General features: G+C 46.8%; 1 protein-coding gene across 5 annotated transcripts in view; it reads right to left on the bottom strand.

Annotated features, from left to right (window-relative positions):
• Positions 1-21,383, bottom strand: part of LOC137357117 (fibroblast growth factor receptor 1-like) — a 296,290-nt gene that overhangs the window by 68,998 nt on the left and 205,909 nt on the right. For all 5 annotated transcript variants that reach the window (XM_068023164.1, XM_068023163.1, XM_068023160.1 and 2 more), the window contains 3 exons: positions 13,555-13,818; positions 11,783-11,902; positions 3,200-3,369 (listed from right to left, as the gene is read on the bottom strand). In XM_068023164.1, coding sequence (XP_067879265.1) covers positions 3,200-3,369; positions 11,783-11,902; positions 13,555-13,818 — 554 coding nt within the window. The remainder of the gene's footprint in view (positions 1-3,199; positions 3,370-11,782; positions 11,903-13,554; positions 13,819-21,383) is intronic.

Below are 21,383 nucleotides of genomic sequence, written 5' to 3'. Positions count from 1 at the left end.
GCCTAACTCCATGTACCTGCCTTTGGCCCATATCCCTTAATATCTTTGCTTAACAAAAATCTATCTATCTCAGATTTAAAATCAACAACTGTTCTCGCTTCAACTGCTCTTTGTGGGAGCGAGTTCCAAACCTCTACCACCCTTTGCGTGAAGAAGTTCTTCCCAACATCTCTCCTGAACGGTCTGGTCCAACTTTTAAGACTATGCCCCCTAGTTTGAGAATCTCCAACCAGTGGAAATAGTTTATTTTTATATAGCCTGTCTTTTCCAGTTAATATCTTGAAGACTTCCATCAGATCGCCCCTTCACCTTCTAAATTCTAGCGAATTTGTGTAATCTCTCCTCGTAACTTAATCCCTGTAGTCCAGGCATCATTCTTGTAAACCTACGTTGCACTCCCTCCGAGGCCAATATATCCTTCCTAAGGTGTGGTGCCCAGAACTGCTCACAGTACTCCAAGGGGGGTCAAACCAGGGTTTTGTACAGCTGCAACATAACCTCTGTGTCTTTATACTCCAATCCTATGGATATAAAGGCTAGCATTCCATGAGCCTTTTTGATTATTTTCTGCACTTGCTCGTGGCATTTTAAAGATCTATGCACCTGAACCCCCAAGTCTCTTTGGACATCCACTATACTTAACCTCTTCCCATTTAGAAAGTACCCTGCTCTATCCTTTTTTGGTCCAAAATGGATAACCTCACACTGCCCACATTGAAATCCATCTGCCACAGTTTTGTCCACTCACCTAGTCTGTCAATATCTCTGCAATTTTATGCTATCATCTAGACTGTCGACAATGCCACCTAACATTGTATCATCAGCAAATTTGGATATATGACTTACTATGCTTACAAGTCGTTAATGAATAATGAGAATAATTCCGGCCCCAACACAGATCCCTGTGGGACACCACGAGTCACATCCTGCCAATCGGAGTACTTACCCATTATCCCCACTCTCTGTCGTCTACCACTCAACCAACCTTCTAACCATGCCAATAATTTTCCCTCAACTCTATGGGCTTCTACCTTAGTTAACAGTCTCTTATGTGGGACTTTATTAAATGCCTTCTGGAAGTCCATATAAATAACATCCATAGACACTCCCCTGTCCACTACCTTAGTCACCTCTTCAAAAAATTCAATGAGATTTGTCAGGCATGACCTTCCTGTCATGAATCCATGCTGGCTGTCCCTGATTAACTGAAATTTTTCTAGGTGTTCAGTCACCCTATCCTTGATTATAGACTCCAGCAACTTTCCCACCACAGATGTCAGGCTAACTGGTCTGAATTTCCTTGGTTCCCCTTTTCACCCTTCTTAAAAAGTGGAGTGACATGTGCAACTTTCCAATCCAGAGGGACCACCCCTGAATCTAGGGAACTCTGAAAGACTATAGTTAGGGCATCTACAATGTGCTCCCCTACTTACTTTAACACCTTCGGATGGAAACCGTCAGCTCCTGGGGATTTCTCACTCTTTAGTTCCATTAATTTCCTTGTTACTGATGTTTTACTTACATTAATTGTATTAAGTGCCTGTCCCCTATCGGCTATTAATTTTTTCGGGACTTCCGGCAAGTCATCCTCCTTTTCAACTGTAAATACTGAGGCAAAGTAATTGTTCAACATGTCTGCCATTTCCCCATTATCAATGACAATGTCTCTAGTTTCAGCCATTCGTGGGCCTACATTGATTGCTCTTTCCCATCCGTTTTCCCTTTATGTAACTATAACATTTCTTCTTATTGATTTTGATGTCCCTTGCAAGTTTCCTTTCATAATCTCTTTTAGTATCTCTTATAAGCTGCTTTGTGACCCTTTGCTGGTCTTTGTATCGATCCCATTCGGCTGGATCTGTGCTGCGTTTTGCATTTTTGTTTTATGCTATCCATAATCTCTTTAGTTGTCCATGGTTGCTTTTTCTGTGAAGTGGAGCTTTTTCCTCTCGGGGGTATATACTCGCTCTGTATTGCGTTAAATGTTTCTTTAAATATTCTCCACTGTTCTTCAGTCGTTTGACCCATTAACAGATCTACCCAGTTTACCGTGGACAGTCTCTGTCTCATCCCGGTAAAGTCAGCCTTACCCAAGTCTAAAATTCGAGTCGCTGATTCGTGCTTTTCACTTTCAAACGCTACCTTGAATTCGATCATGTTGTGATCAATATTTGATAAATGTTCACGCACAGTGAGGCTACTAATTAAATTTGGCTCATTACTCATAACTAAATCTAATATTACCTGTCCCCTTGTTACATCTAGGACATATTGCTGTAGGAAACTATCCCGGACACATTCCAGAAATTCACTACCTTTCTGACAGGTGCTAGTCTGCTTCGCCCAATCCATGTGTAAGTTAAAATCCCCCATTAATACTACTCTGTCTTTGTTACACACTTGCCTAATTTGTGCATTTATACAATCTAACACCTCAGAACTGCTCAGGGGGTCTATACACAACACCTATTACAGTTTTAGATCCTTTTCTGTTCCTCAATTCCACCCATAAGGTCTCCACTGGATGCTTTCCCCTCATTATATCCTCCCTTACCAATGAGGTGATAATATTTCTAATCAGTAAGACTACTCCACCCCCTCTGCTATTTTCCCTCTCCCTCCTGTAAACTTTATAACCAGGTATATTTCGTTCCCATTCCCGACCATCCTGCAGCCATGTCTCCGCAATGGCCACCACATCATAATCTTCCATTTGAATTTGCAGTTCATCTAGTTTCTTTCTTACACTCCATGCATTTGTATATAGAACTCTTATTTGGGCTATACCCCCTAACCTGTCCCTCAGCACTGATGCTTTATTCACCTGTTTATTATTTCTCTCTTCTGGTTTAACCAGTATACTTCTTGCAGTTTGGTAACAATCAGCCTCACCACTAACCTGCACTCCTACCTTCTCCTTTAACTTCCTGTTTTTCCATGCAACTGAACCCTCCCCCCCACTATTTAGTTTCAAGCCCTATCTACAGCCCTAGTTATACGATTCGCCAGGACTCTGGTCCCAGCACGATTCAGGTGGAGCCCGTCCCATCGGAACAGCTCCCTCCTTCCCCAGTACTGGTGCCAATGTCCCACGAATTCGAACCCGTTTCTCCCACACCAATCTTTGAGCCACGCATTTACCTCTTTGATCTTATTGACCATGAAGCCACAGCCTGATTGGATCCCAATTTGACCATACCTTGTAGCCACCAATCCGGTGATCTGGCTTGAAATCCTTGCCATTCTTCAACCACCGCAGTACTGGCAGTGGGTTCCCACCAGCTGGACAGCGAAATTTTACCGTCTTCATGGCGGGCACAGCGTGAAGTCGCTTCTCCATTTTTTCTGGCTGAGCCCAGTATGGAGGTCCTGACAAGAACAATGAGACAAGTTATTTACCCACTGGGCAGGTCAAGTTTGCAAGCAGAAGCTTTTCCATTTTGGTGAGGGGATCCCATTCGACATCCAGCGCTCATATGCTCAAACTCAACTGAGCTGAAAACAAAACCCTCCATTTTAACTCAAGGACCATTGCTTTATTTGCAACATTTATTTTTGTGATGGACTCAATCATTTGCTTTGGAGCAGACTACACTGATGTCTTTGTACCAAGGCTGGCACTGCCAGGGGGAGGTAAAATAGCACCCTCCCTTAGAATGGCAAACAACGTACCATTAGAAGCTGAATTTCTCCAGAATTGCTCTGTATCCGTCCTATTCACCAACCCTCCCAAAATCTTTATTTCCCCTAATGTTTTCCTCTTGCTCAACCCTCCGTTTCCTTTACTCCCCCACTGCCTACAGCTGTATAGACCCTAAACTCTGGAATCCCCTCTGCAATCCCCTCCGCCTCTATCTCATCCTTAAATCCTAGGTCTTTGACCCAGCTTTTGGTCACCTGTGTTGATGTCTCCTTTTTTGCCTCAGTGCCACTCCTGTGAAGTGCCCTAGGATGATAAAGGTGCTATATAAATGCAAGTTGCGAATGTGGAGGTTTGTGGGTTTTTTTTTTTATGCACACAGGTAGAAGTACCAATACTGCCCAAAATGACATCACATTTTCCCCTGAAACACCAATTTCCTCCCTTCGCTTTGCTCCATTCTGGAGCTGGGCAGTGCATTTTTGCAAAATGTATTGTTCTTCAACATATGATCCCACCGGAGCTCCTCCCTGAGCAGCAGTCAGACAGCACATCCACCTGTCCACCAGTGTCATATCAAGACTTGTCTCAGGATTAACCTGATAGCAGCTGGGCTCAGTTACAATTGCAGCGCAACTGATAACCTAGGCTCGAAGAGAAGCTACAAGGCTTCCTATATCCCTGTTAATTCATTACAAATTCTTCAAGTTGTATTCATTAAAAACTGATGAGGAGTCAGAAGATGACAGCTGTCTGTCAAAGGCATTGCTTCACGTTTGCAGCTCTCAGTGAGCAAGTGGGCCTTAAAAAGGGTCTTTTTAATATGATGATGGATCAGTTTACACAAATCAACCGGGGCTTTATCCCATGGACTTACCCCCTCAAGCTGGCAAGAACATGAAAAGTCAACTGTCCGGCCTCACTAAACCCTGCCTGTGTTTAATAACCGAGGCATCACAATTACCAGTGTGTGGTGGTGCCGGTGCGGTTCCCTCGTCACCACTGGCAGTGCCCACCAGTCAAACGCAAAGCAGAAGTCGCTTTGGACACTCCCTGTCCTCACAAAGCTGAGTCAGGTGTCGCCGTACGGCATTCCTGTTTGGGCAGGGAAGCTGAACCTTCCTGCCTACACAGGTGGTTTTCCCTCTGCTTCCTTCCAGGGTAGCGAGCATTGGGAAAACTCCTTCACAACGGCAGAGCATCTTGGGCTGGGAATCCCCAGGGAATTCTGTAAAGGAATTTCAGACTCTCGTACAATTGAAATGATGCAGAATGCTACAGAATGGGTAGCAGGCAACCAATGGAACAGAGGGAAGCTGTAGCTCAGAATCTGGCACAGCGGACTCCAGTCCCTCTGTCCCATTATTCTTTTCCAGATCCAGATCAGTGAGAAAAAGAACGACTTGCATTTATATAGTGCCTTTCACAGCCTTGATGTCCAAAACGACTTTACAGCTACATTTCTTAAGCGTAGTCATGATTGTAATGTAGGAAATAGCAGTCAATCTGCACACCGCAAGCTCCCACAGACAGCAATGAGATGATGAACAGAAAAATCATCAGTTTTAGTGATGTTGGTTGAGGGCTCCATATTGCTCAGGATACTGGGAATAATTCCCCAAAGTGGCATGCGAGGGTAGATGGGCCTCGGTTTTACGTCTCATGTGAAAGTCAGTCCCTCCAACAGAGCAGCATTGCCTCAGTAGTGCACGAGGAGCATGCTTGAACTCTGGAGTGGGGCTTGAACCCAGAGCTGAGAGAGTTCTATCACAAGGTATGGCAAACCACAGAGTTGATGGCACAGCCTCCTCAAATCATGCAAGGCCACTAAAAATGTCTCCGTGTCACGTGGTATTGAGGGAATGTGTTTCACCATTCCTTTCACTCAGTCAGCACACATGTGGCATTTTCTGCAGCTCGGGAAAAGGGAGCTGACATTTTTCTTAACCTTACTGGTAAGGTTTTCATTCCCATTTCAGGCACTCTAAACAAGCGTTCACTGTGCACCTTTGAATGCCATTGTCTAATTCCTTCATTCATTCCGGAAATCACACACTTCAGAATGAACTGACATTAAGAACTGCGGATGAGCAGATTCATCAAGAGAGCCAGAGGCACTTCGAGGTATAGAGTTCCAGCACTTGCCAATGAGTATTAGTCAAATATATCAGCCAATCTTCTCAATCACTCTTCCAGCAGTACAATGTGTCAGTTTAGGGGGGTAAGTAGGAAATAGGTCATCTAAAATGAGGTCTCTTTTCCCCTTCAGCAAAATGTACAATTAAACAAGACACATTTAATATTTCCTGCCATCTCATATTTTGCATTGAGTTTGAGGCATTTTGGGTTTTGCTGCCACTTGTTTCAGAGGCGGTGACAGGAAGCCAGATGAAGGGCGGCCCAGCTGCCAGGGACTGTTGACACCGCCATGGGGAACACACCACCAAACCCCAACAGGATTGGGAGCCTTTAAGAGGGCCCATGATGAGGGCATGGCCTTTAATGAAAGGCAATCAAGGAACTGGCCTTGAAATAAAAGCTTCAGAATCATTGATTCAGATTTTTGATGCCAATGACTGGTTCCCTGTTGGTATCACACATTGACAAACCCACATACAATCCTCTGCATTTCATACACACACTATACCCTGTCATTTACACACACTCATCTCCTTAGTCAGTAGCATCAACTAGCGAACAGCCATGCCATCATTCTTTTGTTGGAAGTAAAGCAGTGGGACAGTTCTATTATAATCCCTATCGCAAAATAATCTTATTGTTCTTATGGAGTATATAGAGACATCGAAAATAGGAGCAGGAGTAGGCCATTCGGCCCTTCGAGACTGCTCCGCCATTCAGTACGATCATGGCTGATCGTCCAAACTCAGTAAGTAACCTGTTCCCACTTTCTCTCCGTACCCCTTGCATCCTTTAGCCCTAAGAACTATATCTAACTCTTTGTTGAATATATTTAATGATTTGCCCTTAACTGCTTTCTATGGTAGAGAATTCCACAGGTTCACCACTCTCTGGGTGAACAAATCCCTCCTCATCTCAGTCCTAAATGGCTTACCCCTTATCCTTAGATTGTGACCCCTGGTCCTGGACTCCCCCACCATCGTGAACATCCTTCCTGCATCTAGTCTGTCCAGTCCTGTTAGAATTTTGTAGCTTTCTATGAGATCCCCTCTCATTCTTCTAAACTCTAGTGAATACAAGCCTAATTGACCCAATCTCTCTTCATATGTCAGTCCTGCCCTCCCAGGAATCAGTCTGGTGAACCTTCGCTGCACTCCCTCCATAGCAAGAACATCCTTGCTCAGATAAGGAGACCAAAACTGCACACAATACTCCAGATGTAGTCTCACCAAGGCCCTGTATAATTGCAGCAGGACATCCTTGCTACTGTACTCAAATCCTCTCGCTATGAAGGCCAACATACCATTTGCCTTCTTAACTACCTGCTGCACCTTACTTTCAGCGACTGGTGCACAAGGACACCCAGGTCTCACTGCACCTCCCCCTTTCCCAATCGATATATTCTAAATTTCTGCAAAGCCAGCACTTCTGCTTCAACAGCCAAGAGACAGTGAACAGACATTCACTGCTCCCCCTCCCTCATCAACAGCATGTTCCCACCCGAAGGGTATGTGTCTGAAACTTCCAATTCTCTGAGGCGTAGAGCAATGTCCTATGTAAAATTCTCTGCTTTTGTTTCAAATCTTTTCTCCCTCTGCTGTCCTCCAGAAGTGTTTTATTTTTGGGTTGGATGACCCATTCTACCTTTGTCACCCTCCTCTCTTTAGTCACCACTTATCCAGGTTTTCCACTATTTCCCCATCTCTTGCCGACTCTGCCAGCCAGACCTCCTTCAATCAGACCTCAGACTGGAAACATGGCCAGGGGTTGACGTGACTGCCCCATTCCCACAATCCTCTGGTGCTCAAAAGACCACAGGAAAATGGTGGGCACCAGTGCATAGGGTTTCCAATCCTTTCCAATCAGATGTGCACTGGATTCTGCAGGGTTTGAAGATTCATCTCTTGGACACTGCTACGAGCATACCCAGAGAAAAATCCTCGGGCATTGAAGAAAAGGTGTTTTCTTTCTGTAAGTTTCCCTTGAACACTTTTGTTTATTCATTATAAAACATGAGGGGAAAGGGGAAAAAGTGCGATTTGACCGAGTGGGGAAGTTAAGAGGTTATGTGATGAAACATACAGGGATATGTCCAAACAGAGTTGGCAACCCACCCAGAACATGGTATCATTTCCATCAGCTCCAGACATCAGAGTTTTCTGCCAATGATCCAATCTACAATCCAACTCAATCCCGGATAAAGGAAAAGGATCAAGGAAAACTCTACTGCCTTCCCCAATATTCTGCAACACATGCAACACGGGGGCACTGTATGAAAAAGATTCCAGGAGTTGATTAAGATTTAAGGACACAATTCTGCTGCAAATTCCTGTGTGTCCTGCTCAACATTCTCCTCCACCTAAATAACTCCAGGCTGCCAGGTGACGGCTGGCCTCATTCACCAACAGTGCAGCCAAGTTCTGGAATAAAGTGCTGGAGAAATGCAGGGATTGAGTGGGCTTGTTTGGGACCAAGTGCTGTTTCCTGTCTGTCTATTCCTAGGTTGTGAACTGAGGAAGTGTCCCTGCTGCACACACGCCCTAATACTACGGTAACAGAAAGGACAACATGCCACAGGAAGATACGGAAATAAAAACTCAAAATGAAAGTGAATGGAAGCTCAAGTACAGCACCTCACCTTCTGATGTGGCACTTTACAGCCTTCTCAACTTAACATTCATTTCATTCATTTCACATCAAAACTACTGCTTCTATTGTTTCACACAGCATGTGCTGATAAAGAACAAAGAACAAAGAAAATTACAGCACAGGAACAGGCCCTTCGGCCCCCCAAGCCTGCGCCGATCCAGATCCTCTACCTAAACATGTCGCCTATTTTCTAAGGGTCTGTATCTCTTTGCTTCCTGCCCATTCATGTATCTGTCCAGATACATCTTAAAAGACGCTATCGTGCCCGCGTCTGCCACCTCCGCTGGCAACGCGTTCCAGGCACCCACCACCCTCTGCGTAAAGAACTTTCCACGCATATCCCCCCTAAACTTTTCCCCTCTCACTTTGAACTCGTGACCCCTAGTAGGTTCTGCTGTTGCCGCTTGCACCTCCTCTGGACCCATCTTTTCTTTCTTTACTTGTCCCATTCCCTTTTGCCTTGCTACATCATTCCTTTTGTCATTTAATCTCCCCTGTCTTCCAGCCTATCACAAACCTCCCTTCCCTGCCTTTTCCTGCCTCCAAACTGTTACATCTTGACCTTCTCCCAGTTCCAATGAATGGTCATCGACCTGAAGCATTAACTCTGCTTCCTTTTCCACAGACGCTGCCTGAGCTGTTGAGTATTTCCAACATTTGCTGTTTTATTTTAGCAGTGATCATGTTAGCCCCTGAGATAAATGGACATTGTGCGTTTGAAGAGTTAGTTGCAGTCATCTGGTTCATGACAAGGCTGTTAATGACTTCAGCAATACAACACAAACTTCGAGATTCCAAGAACAGTCACAGCTATTCATTTGCAAATTTCAGCTTCATCAGGGAAATCACGATTATCTGTAAGAACCAAAGTTAATTGAAAAAGCCAAGACAAAAAAGACAATTTCATTCATTGTTGCCTCACTGATGCACCTTTCAGAATAAAAGGGAGATCAATTCTTGTGTCTATCAGGCGTGACAGAAGATGTTTCGATATTGACACGCCGTTTTCTGTTACTGGCAGCAGTGGGAAGCTGTCAGTAAGTTTGTTGGATAATGGTGCATAGCGAAGACATGTGACAAAGAGTGCCTTTAAAACCTCAGCTTGTCACTCTCCCTCATTTCTCTTACTTCCTGCCAAAGTTCCAATCCAGGCTCTATAGAGCTCAGAGACTCATTATCCTTCAGCAGAAGGTTATTGCTCAAGTAGTAACTGAGAAAGCTGAGGGGGCGAGATGGGGGACAGGAGTGAGCGAGGAGGGGGGAGTGAGCGAGGGAGGAGAGGGAGTGTATGAGAGAGATAGGGAGCGAGATGGAGAGGGAGGGTGCCAGAGAATGGGAAGGAGAGAGCGAGAGAGGGGGAGGGAGTGGGGGGGAGGAGCAAGAGAGCGAGAGAGGATGAGGGACAGGAGCAAATGAGAGCGGGGAGAGAACGAGGGGGGAGAGAGCGAGGGTGCAAAAAAAAGGAGGGAGAGAGATGGAGAGGGAGGGTGCGAGAGAGCGGGAGGGAGACAGCGAGAGAGGTGGGGAGGGAATGGGTGGGGTAGGGAGCAAGGGAGGGGGAAGGGAGCAACAGAGCAAGAGAGGAGGGAGGGAGCGAGAGAGGAGGGAGGGAACGAGAGAGGGTGTGAGAGAGCAAGAGAGGAAGGAGGGAGCGAGAAGGAAGGGAGCAAGGGAACAAGCATGACAGAGGTGGCAGTAAGTTCCAGTCAATAAGCAATGGAAGCTGAGAGCCATGAGGACTGCTGGGTTTCATCTTTTCAGATGCCAAGCTCCTGAACAAGGGAAGGCTAACCTCAAAATCCGAGAATCCCTTTTCTAATCCACTGCATCCTCAGGCTCTGGGTCCCTTAAACCTTCTGCTCTCCACCAGCCCTAGTGTAGTCAGGCAAGGTTTTTAAAGCAGATTGTCTCAACGTTAAACAGTGCCTTGTCCAAACTTGCAAACTAAAAGCAGACAGTTTCGGTTGGTAGTATGAGCTCAAATGAAAGGTTATCTTCTTCCAATACTCTTCAACTAATCATAGATAACACAAAGCACTTAAGCTGGTAGTTTCGGGGTAACTGGCACCTTGTATAGGGAGCCTCAGGTTGTGGCAAAATACTAAACTCTTAAAATGATGCACCAGCATGTGGCAGTCACTCGTCGTACTAAACACCAAATACTGCAGGTCAGCTGCTAGCACTTACCCCTCAAAGCCAGGTTGTGTGCTCAAGTTCCACTCTAGGACTTGAGCACAATAATTAAGAATGGCACTCTGGTGCAGTGCTGAGGGAATGCTGCACTGTCAGGGGTGCTGTCTTTCAGATGAGACGTTAAACTGAGATCTGCCTAGCCTCTCAGACGGGTGTCAAAGATTCCACGGGCACTATTTCAAAGAAGAGCAGGGCAGCTAACCTTGGGCAGTGTCCTCGACGACTGTCATGAAAAATGATTCCTGCTCAGTATCACACTGCTGTTTGTGGGATCTTGCTGTGCACAAATTGGCTGCTGTGTTTTCTGCATTACAACAGTGACTACACTTCAAAACTCTTTTCACTGGCTGAGGTTGTGAAAGGTGCTATATAAATGCAGATTTGATCTCCTATGCCACATACAATGAATGATGCATTCACTGCATGGTCAAACGGGGAAGAATCTATTTGCAGATGGTTAATGGAATGGTTTGTAAGGATATGTACATTGTGTTTTGTTTGTCCCAAATCCATCGGGAACCAGAGGCTGCAGTCAATTGGCCCAAGACTCCTGGACGGTTCCTGGAGCAACTGCATTGACCACGTGTTGCCTGGGCTGGAGCATTTCAGCTATGAAGAGAGACTGGGTAGGCTTGGGTTGTTTTCCTTAGAGCAGAGAAGACTGAGGGGGGACCTGATTGAGGTATACAAAATTATGAGGGGAATTGATAGGTTAGATTGGAAGAAGCTTTTTCCCTTAGCGGAGGGGTCAATAACCAGAGGGATTTAAGGTAAGGGGCAGGAGGTTTAGAGGGAATTTGAGGAAACATTTTTCACCCACAGCGTGGTTGGAATCTGGAACACACTGCATGAAGAGGTGGTAGAGAGAGGATCCCTCACAACATTTAAGAAGAATTTAGATGAGCACTTGAAACGCCATAGCATACAAGGCGACTGGCCAAGTGCTGGAAAATGGGATTAGATTGATAGGTGCTTGATGGCTGGCACAGACACGATGGGCTGAAGGGCCTGTTTCTGTGCTGTATAACTCTGTGACATCTTGATCATGCAAGTGGCCAACTTGGTAATAGTCAAAGAAAAAGAGATCAGACAAGGTCCTCACAACACCATAAACAGCAATAAGCTGCTTTCATGGATCAGCTCTTTCTAGTCTTAACTTACGTGCTTCCTTCTTGCCTTTAGCTGTTTCCTCGGACTCATCCTCTTCATGGTTGTCATCATCATTATCTTCATCATCTTCATCATCATCGTCTTCATCATCTTCCACTGAGTACAAGGTATCTAGACCAGGAGTGCAATTAATCAATCGAAAGGTGACAGAAATTCTCAAACATGGCATCAGAGGCCACGAGTGCAACTACTACAATAACAGTTCAGCAAGAATCAGACTGGGCTTAATATTAACCCCATTACTTCAGCCCTGAAGTTTTATACTGCCCTTCAGGCTTTCTATTGGCATTTCATCAATGCAAGTGCAGGACACTGACCCTTGGACCAGACCTTAACCCAATAAAGTGGGGGAAAAGATGACATTAACTACAACTTGTATTTAGAGTTTGCCTTCAACATAGTCAATGTCCCATGGCACTTCACAGGAATGTTATCAAAGTTTGACATTGAGCCAAAGAATGAGGTTTTAAGACAGTGACCAAAGGCCTGGTCAAAGAGGTAGACTGGAAGTAGCATCTTTAAGGAGCAAAGGGAAGTACACAGGCAGAGAGATTTCCAGAGGGAATTTTGGAGCTTAGGGCCCAGGAGCTGAAGGCACAGCAACCGATGGTGGAGTTTTTATCATTGAGGGTGCTCAAGAGGCCAGAATTAGAGGAGCACAGATATCTTGGAGGCTTGTGGGGCAAGAGGAGATTACAGAGATAGGGAGTGGCAAGGCCATGGAATGAGTTGTAAACAAGGATTTTGAAATCGATGACAGGGCCTAACTAGGAGTCAATGTTGAACAGCGAGCACAGGGGTGTTGGTTGAATGGACATGGGCAGCAGAGTTTTTGAATGACCTCACGTCTAGAGATGGTTGCATGTGAGAGGTCGGCCAGCAGCATGTTGGAATAGTCAGGTCTGGAGGTAAAGAAAGGCATGGATGAGGGTTTCAGCAGCAGATGAGCTGAGGGTGACGTTACAGAGCTGGAAATAGGTGGTCTTAGTGACGGTGAGGATATGTGGTGGGAAGTTTGTCTCAGAGTTAAATATGACAGCAAGGCTGTGAACAATTAGGTTCAGCCTCATGTTAGAGAAACTTCCAAGCCTGTTTGTGAAGAAGACACTGAGACTGGGATGCTTTGGTGGAGATTGTTTATTGCTTGTCACAGAGCTTACTTCTCCATTCCTAACAATCTCCAGCTAGTGTTGGCTGATCCTTCTTTATATATACATCTGATTACAGTTAACTAATCAACACCCAATATCTGTTCATTCTATTACCTTCAACTACATCCATTAAACAGAACTTATTGGACACAAACACCGAGACAGTTGCCCGAAAAGAAAAAGGAGTGAAAATCTCGAATGGAAGTTGAAACTAGCAGAAGCAGATTGAAAGCTGCACCAGCACTGGAAAGAAGATAAGTACAGCTTTGGATCAAGAAGGTTATGACACCAAACAGGAACCCACCTTTGCTCTGCACAGCTGTTGACAGATCTTCCGGGTAGATCCAGCATTCAGTATTTTTATGTCAAATAAAAGATGATGGGGGTGAAATTGGGTGGGGACACAAAAACAGAAGGGATTACATTGTACACCCGCAATGCGCTTCCCCCGATATTCAGTTGCAATTTGAACTGAGCTGAATATCAGACAGGCTGGTTAATGGGATGGGAAAGCCACTCTGCCTGTTTCTCATCCCTGCCTTTGTCTAATTGCCTTTCTAACTCGCCCCACTCGCCAGCAGGTTTCAGGATGTTGCTAATTGCCCCACGTACCAGAGACATTGACAGCAAAGCGTGAGGTCTCACTGCCCGACGGGCCACCAGTGACACAGGTATAGAGGCCGGTGTCTTCACGCACCGAGTCGGTGATCTGCAAATACTCGGCTGTGATGCGGGTGCGGTTATTGGTAGGGAGCTGTACCCCGTCCTTTGTCCAGTCAATGCTCTGGACATCCTCCCTCAGCCGGCAGCGTAGCTTGAGTGTGTCGCCAGGGTGCGCAGAGTACGATTCCACCTCTGTCTTCTGTTTCAGCGATACTGGAAAAGGAGGATGGAGGAGGAAACAGTTAATGTCACTGTGTTTCCACACTTGCATCTTTAACCTGATAAACCTGATAACCAAGATAACTGTGGACAGTAACACCTCACACTGATAAACGATGGCTTCAGAAATAGTTTGACCCACTGAAAGATAGAACAGTGTCTACTGCACAGTATTTTCCTTTAACATAAGCAGGGAGTGGACAGAGCTGCTGACTCCAAAGTGCAGAAGGTTGAGGAACAGAGACTTGGAGGATTTCAGAGACACTACCGGGGAGCTAGCAGAAGGTAAACCAAGGTGCAGAGAAGGTTGTCAATGTTTCCAGGAAATGGGGCTAGTTGAATGCCCACTAACACATCTTTGTGGACCCTACACTTGCCTATTTTGAAAGGCATGGGATCGCAGGGGCTCCTGGCCGTGGGCACTACACTGCACTGAGCAGGACAGTTATCGGTCTGTCCACAGGTGAGGACAGTTGGTGAACTGCAATCATATTAACCTCCCAATGGAGGCCAGACCTGTGATGGTGGACGGGAGATTCCCTTCTGGGGAGAGTTGCCGGGGGCAAGAAAGTGGGGGAAGGGAGGGAGGCGGGGGAAAGGGAGTGTTGTGCCTGTGAGGGCCAACTAACACATCGTAGGAAGTGGGCCCGTCATTCCAGCACTTGGCTTCCAACTGCTGGCACTGATTTGGCACATACGTCAAGAGACTTTGCATCTCTTACCTTGGAATGACGGTAAAGCACAGTCACAGACCACCCTCCCCCCTCCCTACAAATGCCCTAAGTGGAAAAAGGAGTTTGAGTAATTGATAGACTGGGATAGTCAGATTCTCCAAGCTTTCTCCCTGTCAGTAAATGGAGAACTCCTCCAACGAGGAGAGAGGGGCTTGGCTACATTCATTTTGAAATCCAGTGGGACTGATCGACCTGACTCTCGTTGGAGTGTTGAATTTTTGTATGTCTGGGTTTCGGAGCACTAACCCAATTTGTCAGCATGCCTCATCCATCAAACTGATTGGCCAGGCAGCATAGAGTGCATTTTCATGCACTGATAGCTTCAATCCTTTCTACTCTTCCCCAAATGACTTCCGACTGGCGAATCCACAGAGCCTCGTTTATGTGGAAATGACTGGCACAGGCTCATCAATCTTCTGAGTCTCCTGTCCCATTTCCCAAAGGCTGCAGCTTCTGAATCGGGCCCGTCTGTCACACTGTGGAGTTTTTCTGTGCATCCCTCTCTCTCCTCCCCGGGCTCAGGAGGACTCAGTTCAGGCTGCAATCTTGGATTTCCAATTTATTGTTGATAAAAACTGCTAAGATGGGATTTGAACTCATGTTCTCTGGATCATTAGTCCAGGCCTGAGGATTACTGATTCAGTAACACTGAAAGAAGGAATCCCAAATGTAGGAAATGGAGCAGCCAATTTGTGTAAATGTGGCAGAAAGAGCAAACATTCTCACCACTCTGTGTAATCATTATCAACAGACAGGACACCTATCCCAAAGAAATACTGCAAACGACTCACCGCAAAATATTTGAAGAAAGAATAGAAAGTGCTGGAAATACTCAGCAGGTCAGGCAGCATCTGCAGAGAGAGAAGCAGAGTTAACGTTTCAGGTCAGTGACCTTTCATCAGAAAACTGAAACGTTAACACTGCTTCTGTCTCCACAAATGCTGCCAGACCTGCTGAGTATTTCCAGCACTTTCTGTTTTGATTTCAGATTTCCAGTATCCAAAGTATTTTGCTTTTAATTCAAGAAAGAAGTCACATATGTAGCATTTCCTTAGCACATTGTAAAGTGCCTGAGTTAGCTGTAAAAAGCTGTCACTGGTATGTTATGGACCAACAGAGCTAGCAGTTTTACACAGCATGATCCCACAAACAGGATGTCAGATGTGAGTGAGTAGTTTGCTTTTGGTGGTGGTTGAGGTTGCAATGTTGGACAGGAAAAGCATGGGAATTCCCTGTTTTCGGCCTCAGCTTAACATCTCACAGGACACCTCAGACAATGCACATGCATCCTCAGCACTGCAGCAATAGGCCAGATTACCTGCTCACCTCTTTCTGTCTTGCTGTCGAGATGGTAAACCATTGCCTCAATTGCCCTCTCAGGCACTGTTTAAAAGAGCAGGGGAGTTCTCCCCGGTGTCCTGACCAATATTTACCCTGAATTAACATCACTGGAGGTGGTGATCTGGTCATTATCACACACTGTTTGTGGCAACTTGCTGTATGGACTTTGTCTGCTGTGTTTCCTACATTACAACAGTCTGGAAAGTGCTTTGGGATCTTCCAGTGTTGTGAAAGCTGCGATATAAATGCAAGCCTTTTCTTTCTGCATCACCGGCTGAAAGAGCTGACAACTTCTCTCCACAGCTGATTGTTGCTCTGATTCTCATCCTCCAGGCTAGGATTCGACTCCAACTTGGAGCAATTTATCCTGGCTAAAACATTCTGCTTTAAGAAAGGAACTCTGCTGCCTTGCTGTGACCTCCTCCCAATACCTGGCAGACTTTTCCCAAGTACCAATGACATCAATGGATCACAACGCTCCAAGCAGTGAGCTCACCAGTGCCTTATGGAGCGTTGCCATTATCTCAAGGCATTTCGATCCCCACAAACACCCCCAGAACACTGTGTTTAACTTGGCAGCTGGTGTGAGGGAGTGACAACACTTACAGCTGCCACTCAACAAGTCAAAGGAGCAAAGATTCTCCCAGCTGCATGTTCAGTAAAAGGAAGATGTGGGAAATCACAACCATCAGACACATGTCAAAATAAATTCCCTCAGCCTGAAAGCGACCAAGGCCCCTGTAGCTTTAAGGCTGATCCAAGTCAGCTATGTTTTTGCCCTGCCACAGTCTGGGTTTACTGAGCTGCAGTATCCCATTCCTGTCTGTCAAACTCAGCTGGAGTCCAACAAGGGAAAAGGTCTGAATAATGTCTCCAAACAGCCAGATCATGGCCAAAGGTATGGGGTTCCTTTAACAATACGTGGTGGGTTTCTGTGCTGAGCAGAGGCCACTCCAGCCAACTGCGCTCTTGGCCTGATTTCTCATTGCTGCTCTCTGTACTCTCTCAACAAAAAGAGTGCACTTCCTCACGACTTCATTGGCTAAAGGCACTTTGGGACGTTCAGAGGTTGTGAAAGGTGCTATATAAATGCAAGTTCCAAGCACTCTGGCTCCAACTGATGCCAATGAAACCAGTGCACAAGCAGTAGACACAAGGCACTGAACAGGACTCTCGCAGACCTCAAGAGTTTATTAATCCAAGGTGCTCGGAATCTCTTTTCTCATGACAGAAACTCACCAACCTGCTGCTGTGGCTTTCCAGCATCTGTATTTATCCCTTCTTGGAGTTCACAGTTCTTCACTTCAGCCCACATGGCCACCACCCCCCGCCCTCCCTCTCTCCCTCCCTCCCTCCCTCCCCAACCCCCAACATATTGCTCATCTCCTGGCTCAGCCATAACTCAAGCCAGGTGTGGAGAGACTATCATCCTGCAACTGGGTGGCTACAGATCAGATCAGAACGAACCTCAGGCAAATCTGCTTCCTGGCAACACAGCCAAACCGGGCGGGGAAAATGAAAGAAAATGCTCCAATCACAAAGAGACCTCATTGTTTGGGTGACAGAGTTGAAAGGTGATAAGGTGCACAGTCACTTGACCAAGGCATAAAACGTTCCATTTATTTTCGGGATAGCAGAGAAGCAGACTGCAAGGGATATGAAACGCTATAAATGGATCAGTTCCACGAGGAGAAGGGTGGTGTGGAAGGGAGTTTAAAAACAGCCCCCTAGATCTTTTCATCAGGCTCACACACATACCAAAAGGGATCTGACTGCTGGGTTTGGATGAAGAAAGGCTTTGAGCCCATGTAATCTCAGCAAACCTCAGCGTTACATCACGAGTTCAGGGACTCCGAGCCTCAGCCACCCTTCCTGATGGCTTACTGTTGCTGTTCCTGTCACCTTTCACTTGCTTGGGCTTCCTACTTGTTTCATTTCGACCAATGAAGCAGCAGCATTTCAGGACCAACCAGGATGTTGGCCTTTTCCAATGCTCCAAGCTTATAAAGTGTGACCCGTCCAGCAGCTCCTGCCATTCCAGCTGGATGTGTGACAGGAAGTCCGGAGCCTACTTGAATGATCTCACGGCTGTATCCAGCTCATGGGCTTCGTGCTGCTGACTGCCTTCAGACAGGGCAGCTTACAAGCAGCTTGTGGTGCCAGTTCCTCAGACATGGGTTTTAGTACAGCCAGCCCCACAGTAAGCTTGCTCTCTTCACCCAGTCCATCAGCGTGAAAAGACTTTGTCAAATGTGTCATCAGGGATTGTACCCAAAGTCTGTCACATCTGTACACCCTGGGCTGCATTTTGTGCTGGAGGCGGGGCTCCAGGTACTGGGCTGAAAAGGTGCGGTGAGCCCCACCTCTGCCTTTTTGTGCCACCCCCCCCTGGAACGATCCTCCAGTCTTTTTAAATCAAAGTTTCAGGAGGCAGGGGAACTCACCGCTAAGAGCTGTCGGCCAATCACAGGGCAGGAGTGGCCATTACCGGTACTGCAGAGGCCTCGGACCCAGGCCCAGCGCTGGCAGGTGAGGTGGGGTTAGTCCGGAAGGCCCCGGTGACAGAGGTGGGGGGGGCTGGTTGTACAATCCAGGGGAGGGGTGGTCACAAGGGGTAAAGTTGTGCCCGGTGGGGATCCTCCGTGGACCACAAATTGCCCACAGAGGAGGCCCGCCCCCCCCCCACCCACCCAGCCAAGCCTGCAAGGAAGACGTGCCATTTTACAAAGCATCTCTCCCCCCACTGAGTGGCAGCGACCCCCCCACCACCACTGGTAAGATCCCAGCGGTGGTGGGAAGAGGCCGCTAATTGGCTCTTAATAAGACACTGAAAGGCTTGAATTGGCCGTCATCGGTCTATCCCAGCCCCGGAAAGATTGCTGGAGGATGGACCCTCCGCTCCCTGCCTCCCATTGCAATACTCCATGCCCCCTCCCTCCCCTTCGCCTCCGACCCTGCCTCAGAGTGCCAAGCAAAATCTCGGCCTGAGAATGAGTGGTGGAAGAACCTTCGAAACCTCATACAAAGACACTTGGAGTTCTGTCACACACTTGGCTCTGGAGGGCAGAGCTGAAAATATCCTTATACTGGCAAAAGAGCTTTGAATTCTGTAAGACAACAATAACTACTTGCATTTATATAGCACCTTTCTCCACTGAAACATCCCAAGGCACTTCACAGAAACGTTATCAAAGAAGAAACTAACATCGAGCCATGAAGTGATTAGATTAGGTGAGCAAAGCTTTGTCAAGCAGGTGGGTTTGAAAGAGTACCTTAAAAGAGGAAACCAAGATAGAGAGGCAGAGAGGTGGAGGGAGGTTATTCCAGAGCTCAGGGCAGAAGCAAGCGAAAGCACAGCAATTAAAATCACGGACACACACGAGGTCCAGTTTTGGAGCAGCGCAGAGATCTCAGAGGGCTGTGGGCTGCAGCAGATTACAGAGATAGGGAGGCATTTGAAAACAAGGATGAGAATGATCAAAGATTGAAAGCACGGATCCCAGACAAGATCACAGGGAGAAAGGGTCTGCGTGTTTGCTTTAGTGGAACCTCGACTGGAGCGGTTTGTTCAGGGGCGATTGAGAAACACGATATGTTCGAAATCAGTTTTCCAATTTTCCATCTAATTATCTCCTTTAATTTTTGTGTCTAAATTGCTGCAAGTTTTGCACCCTTACTATGTGTGGAATGCTGCCCTCGGGCCGAGCTTCTCACTCCCCAGTGAGGTGCCCCAGGTTAACAGGACCCCAGCCCAGCACTCATAGGCCTCAGCTCTTCTCCAATGAGAAAACACCAGCTGGCAGCAGTCCCTGACATTTGCTCTGAACTTGCTGTAGCCATGCAGTTAATGTGGAACAGGTTTCAGCTGCATGTGGGGATAGATTCCTTGCCTGCTTTGAGGCACCGTCTGACCCAATTGGTAATCCTAAACTCCCCTCCCCCCACCCTTCACAACACTGTAACCTAACCCTCGGAGCACCAATGACACATTGACATGAGAGGGCTGACGGAACCTTGGTTTAAGGTCTCATCTGAATGACAATGCCTCTAACAGTGCTGACAGTGGCAATGTGCTCAAGCCTCTAGAGTGGAACTTGACTCAGTTAGTAGTCTTCTCACCGCTAAGTCAGAAGATTGTGGGTTCAAGAAGAAAAAGGAGCGTCTGAGAGAAATGTGTCCAGTACATCACTGGTAGACATTTCTGAGCAGACAGCTCCAGAGGACAAAATGCAGATGGCTGGACGCAGATCATTTCTCTACCCTGTCTGAGAATGGATGGCCTCTGGTAAAGGAGCTGAAGAGAAGGGGTGGAGTGAATGGCAAGGAGGCCATTTGGCCCATCGTGACAGAGCTTTCTAATTTATCCCACTCCCTGCTCTCCCCCCCCAAATCCCTGAACATTTCTCATCTTCAACTATTTATCCAATTCTCTTCTGAACGTTTGTCTTGAATCTGCTTCCATCACCTTATCGGGCAGGTCACAACTCATTCTCATGTCCCCTCTTGGTCTTTTGCCAGTGACCTTGAACCTGTCCCATCTGCCAATGATTTATGATACATGCACTCACTTCAGTTAAATACCAACCATGAGGACCCAGTGGGTGACCCAGTGGTTCGATTGTGGACAGAGAGTGATGGGCTTGACTACTCAGCCATTCAGCAAAGTCTGGACTGGTATTTCAGAAATGTACCAAAACCCACCCACTCACACCTCCTGGCAAGAGGCAGACATATATGGTCAAAGTGCTGGTACAGTCTGAGCTGCCCACCACCAGAACTACCGAGTAGGACCAGGCTTTGTGACAAGCTGCCAATGGGAGGAGGCACTGCCAGGGCTAGGATTAATGGCAGCTCCCACAGGCAAGAAGGACGAGTGGCAGGATGTTCACTAGCCCCCTCCCCCACAGCCTCAGACACCTCCTCGTAGCTGAATTGGAGAGGGGGCACCAACACGATGAATAAAACTCTTTGTTACATTGGCTGATTGCTAACCGGGAGCGAAGACTATCCAGAGAGTCAATATCTTGAAATGGAAAGAAATTGCTTCTGCCTTCCTTTCCAACTTTAGGGGCCATTCCAAGAATCTGGCTGGAAGCAGTTCAGGTATTTGCAAAAATAAACAGTCCAGCAAGAAAGGGGTTAAGTTCATTCAGTTTTCCTTCCTGAGAGCTTTTCAATCTTTCATCCTCGAACTGCAGCCTTGCAGGAAAGTGAAAGAAAGGCAGAATGTGGTGAAGAGATTAACCTTATCAACCCTCAGCCTCCAGCCCAACAACACGGGACCTCGTCCCCTCCCTCCTTTTCTCTGCTTTACTGCATCCAAATGGAGCTGGGCCAGGGGGAGGAGGAGGGGAAGGGGGAGAGAGTGAGAGAGAGCGGGGGAGGGCAGGCAGGGGGCGGGGGGCTCTCTCAGAGCCCATTGATCAGCCATGCTTGAGCACACTGCTGTGTTTGCTGTCAGCCAGTGCAATAAAGCTCACAACA

This window comes from Heterodontus francisci, chromosome 47, assembly GCF_036365525.1.
Source record: "Heterodontus francisci isolate sHetFra1 chromosome 47, sHetFra1.hap1, whole genome shotgun sequence".
Lineage (NCBI taxonomy): Eukaryota > Metazoa > Chordata > Chondrichthyes > Heterodontiformes > Heterodontidae > Heterodontus > Heterodontus francisci.
The sequence above is the reverse complement of the archived record's forward strand: the minus strand, read 5'-3'. Positions and strand labels throughout refer to the sequence as shown.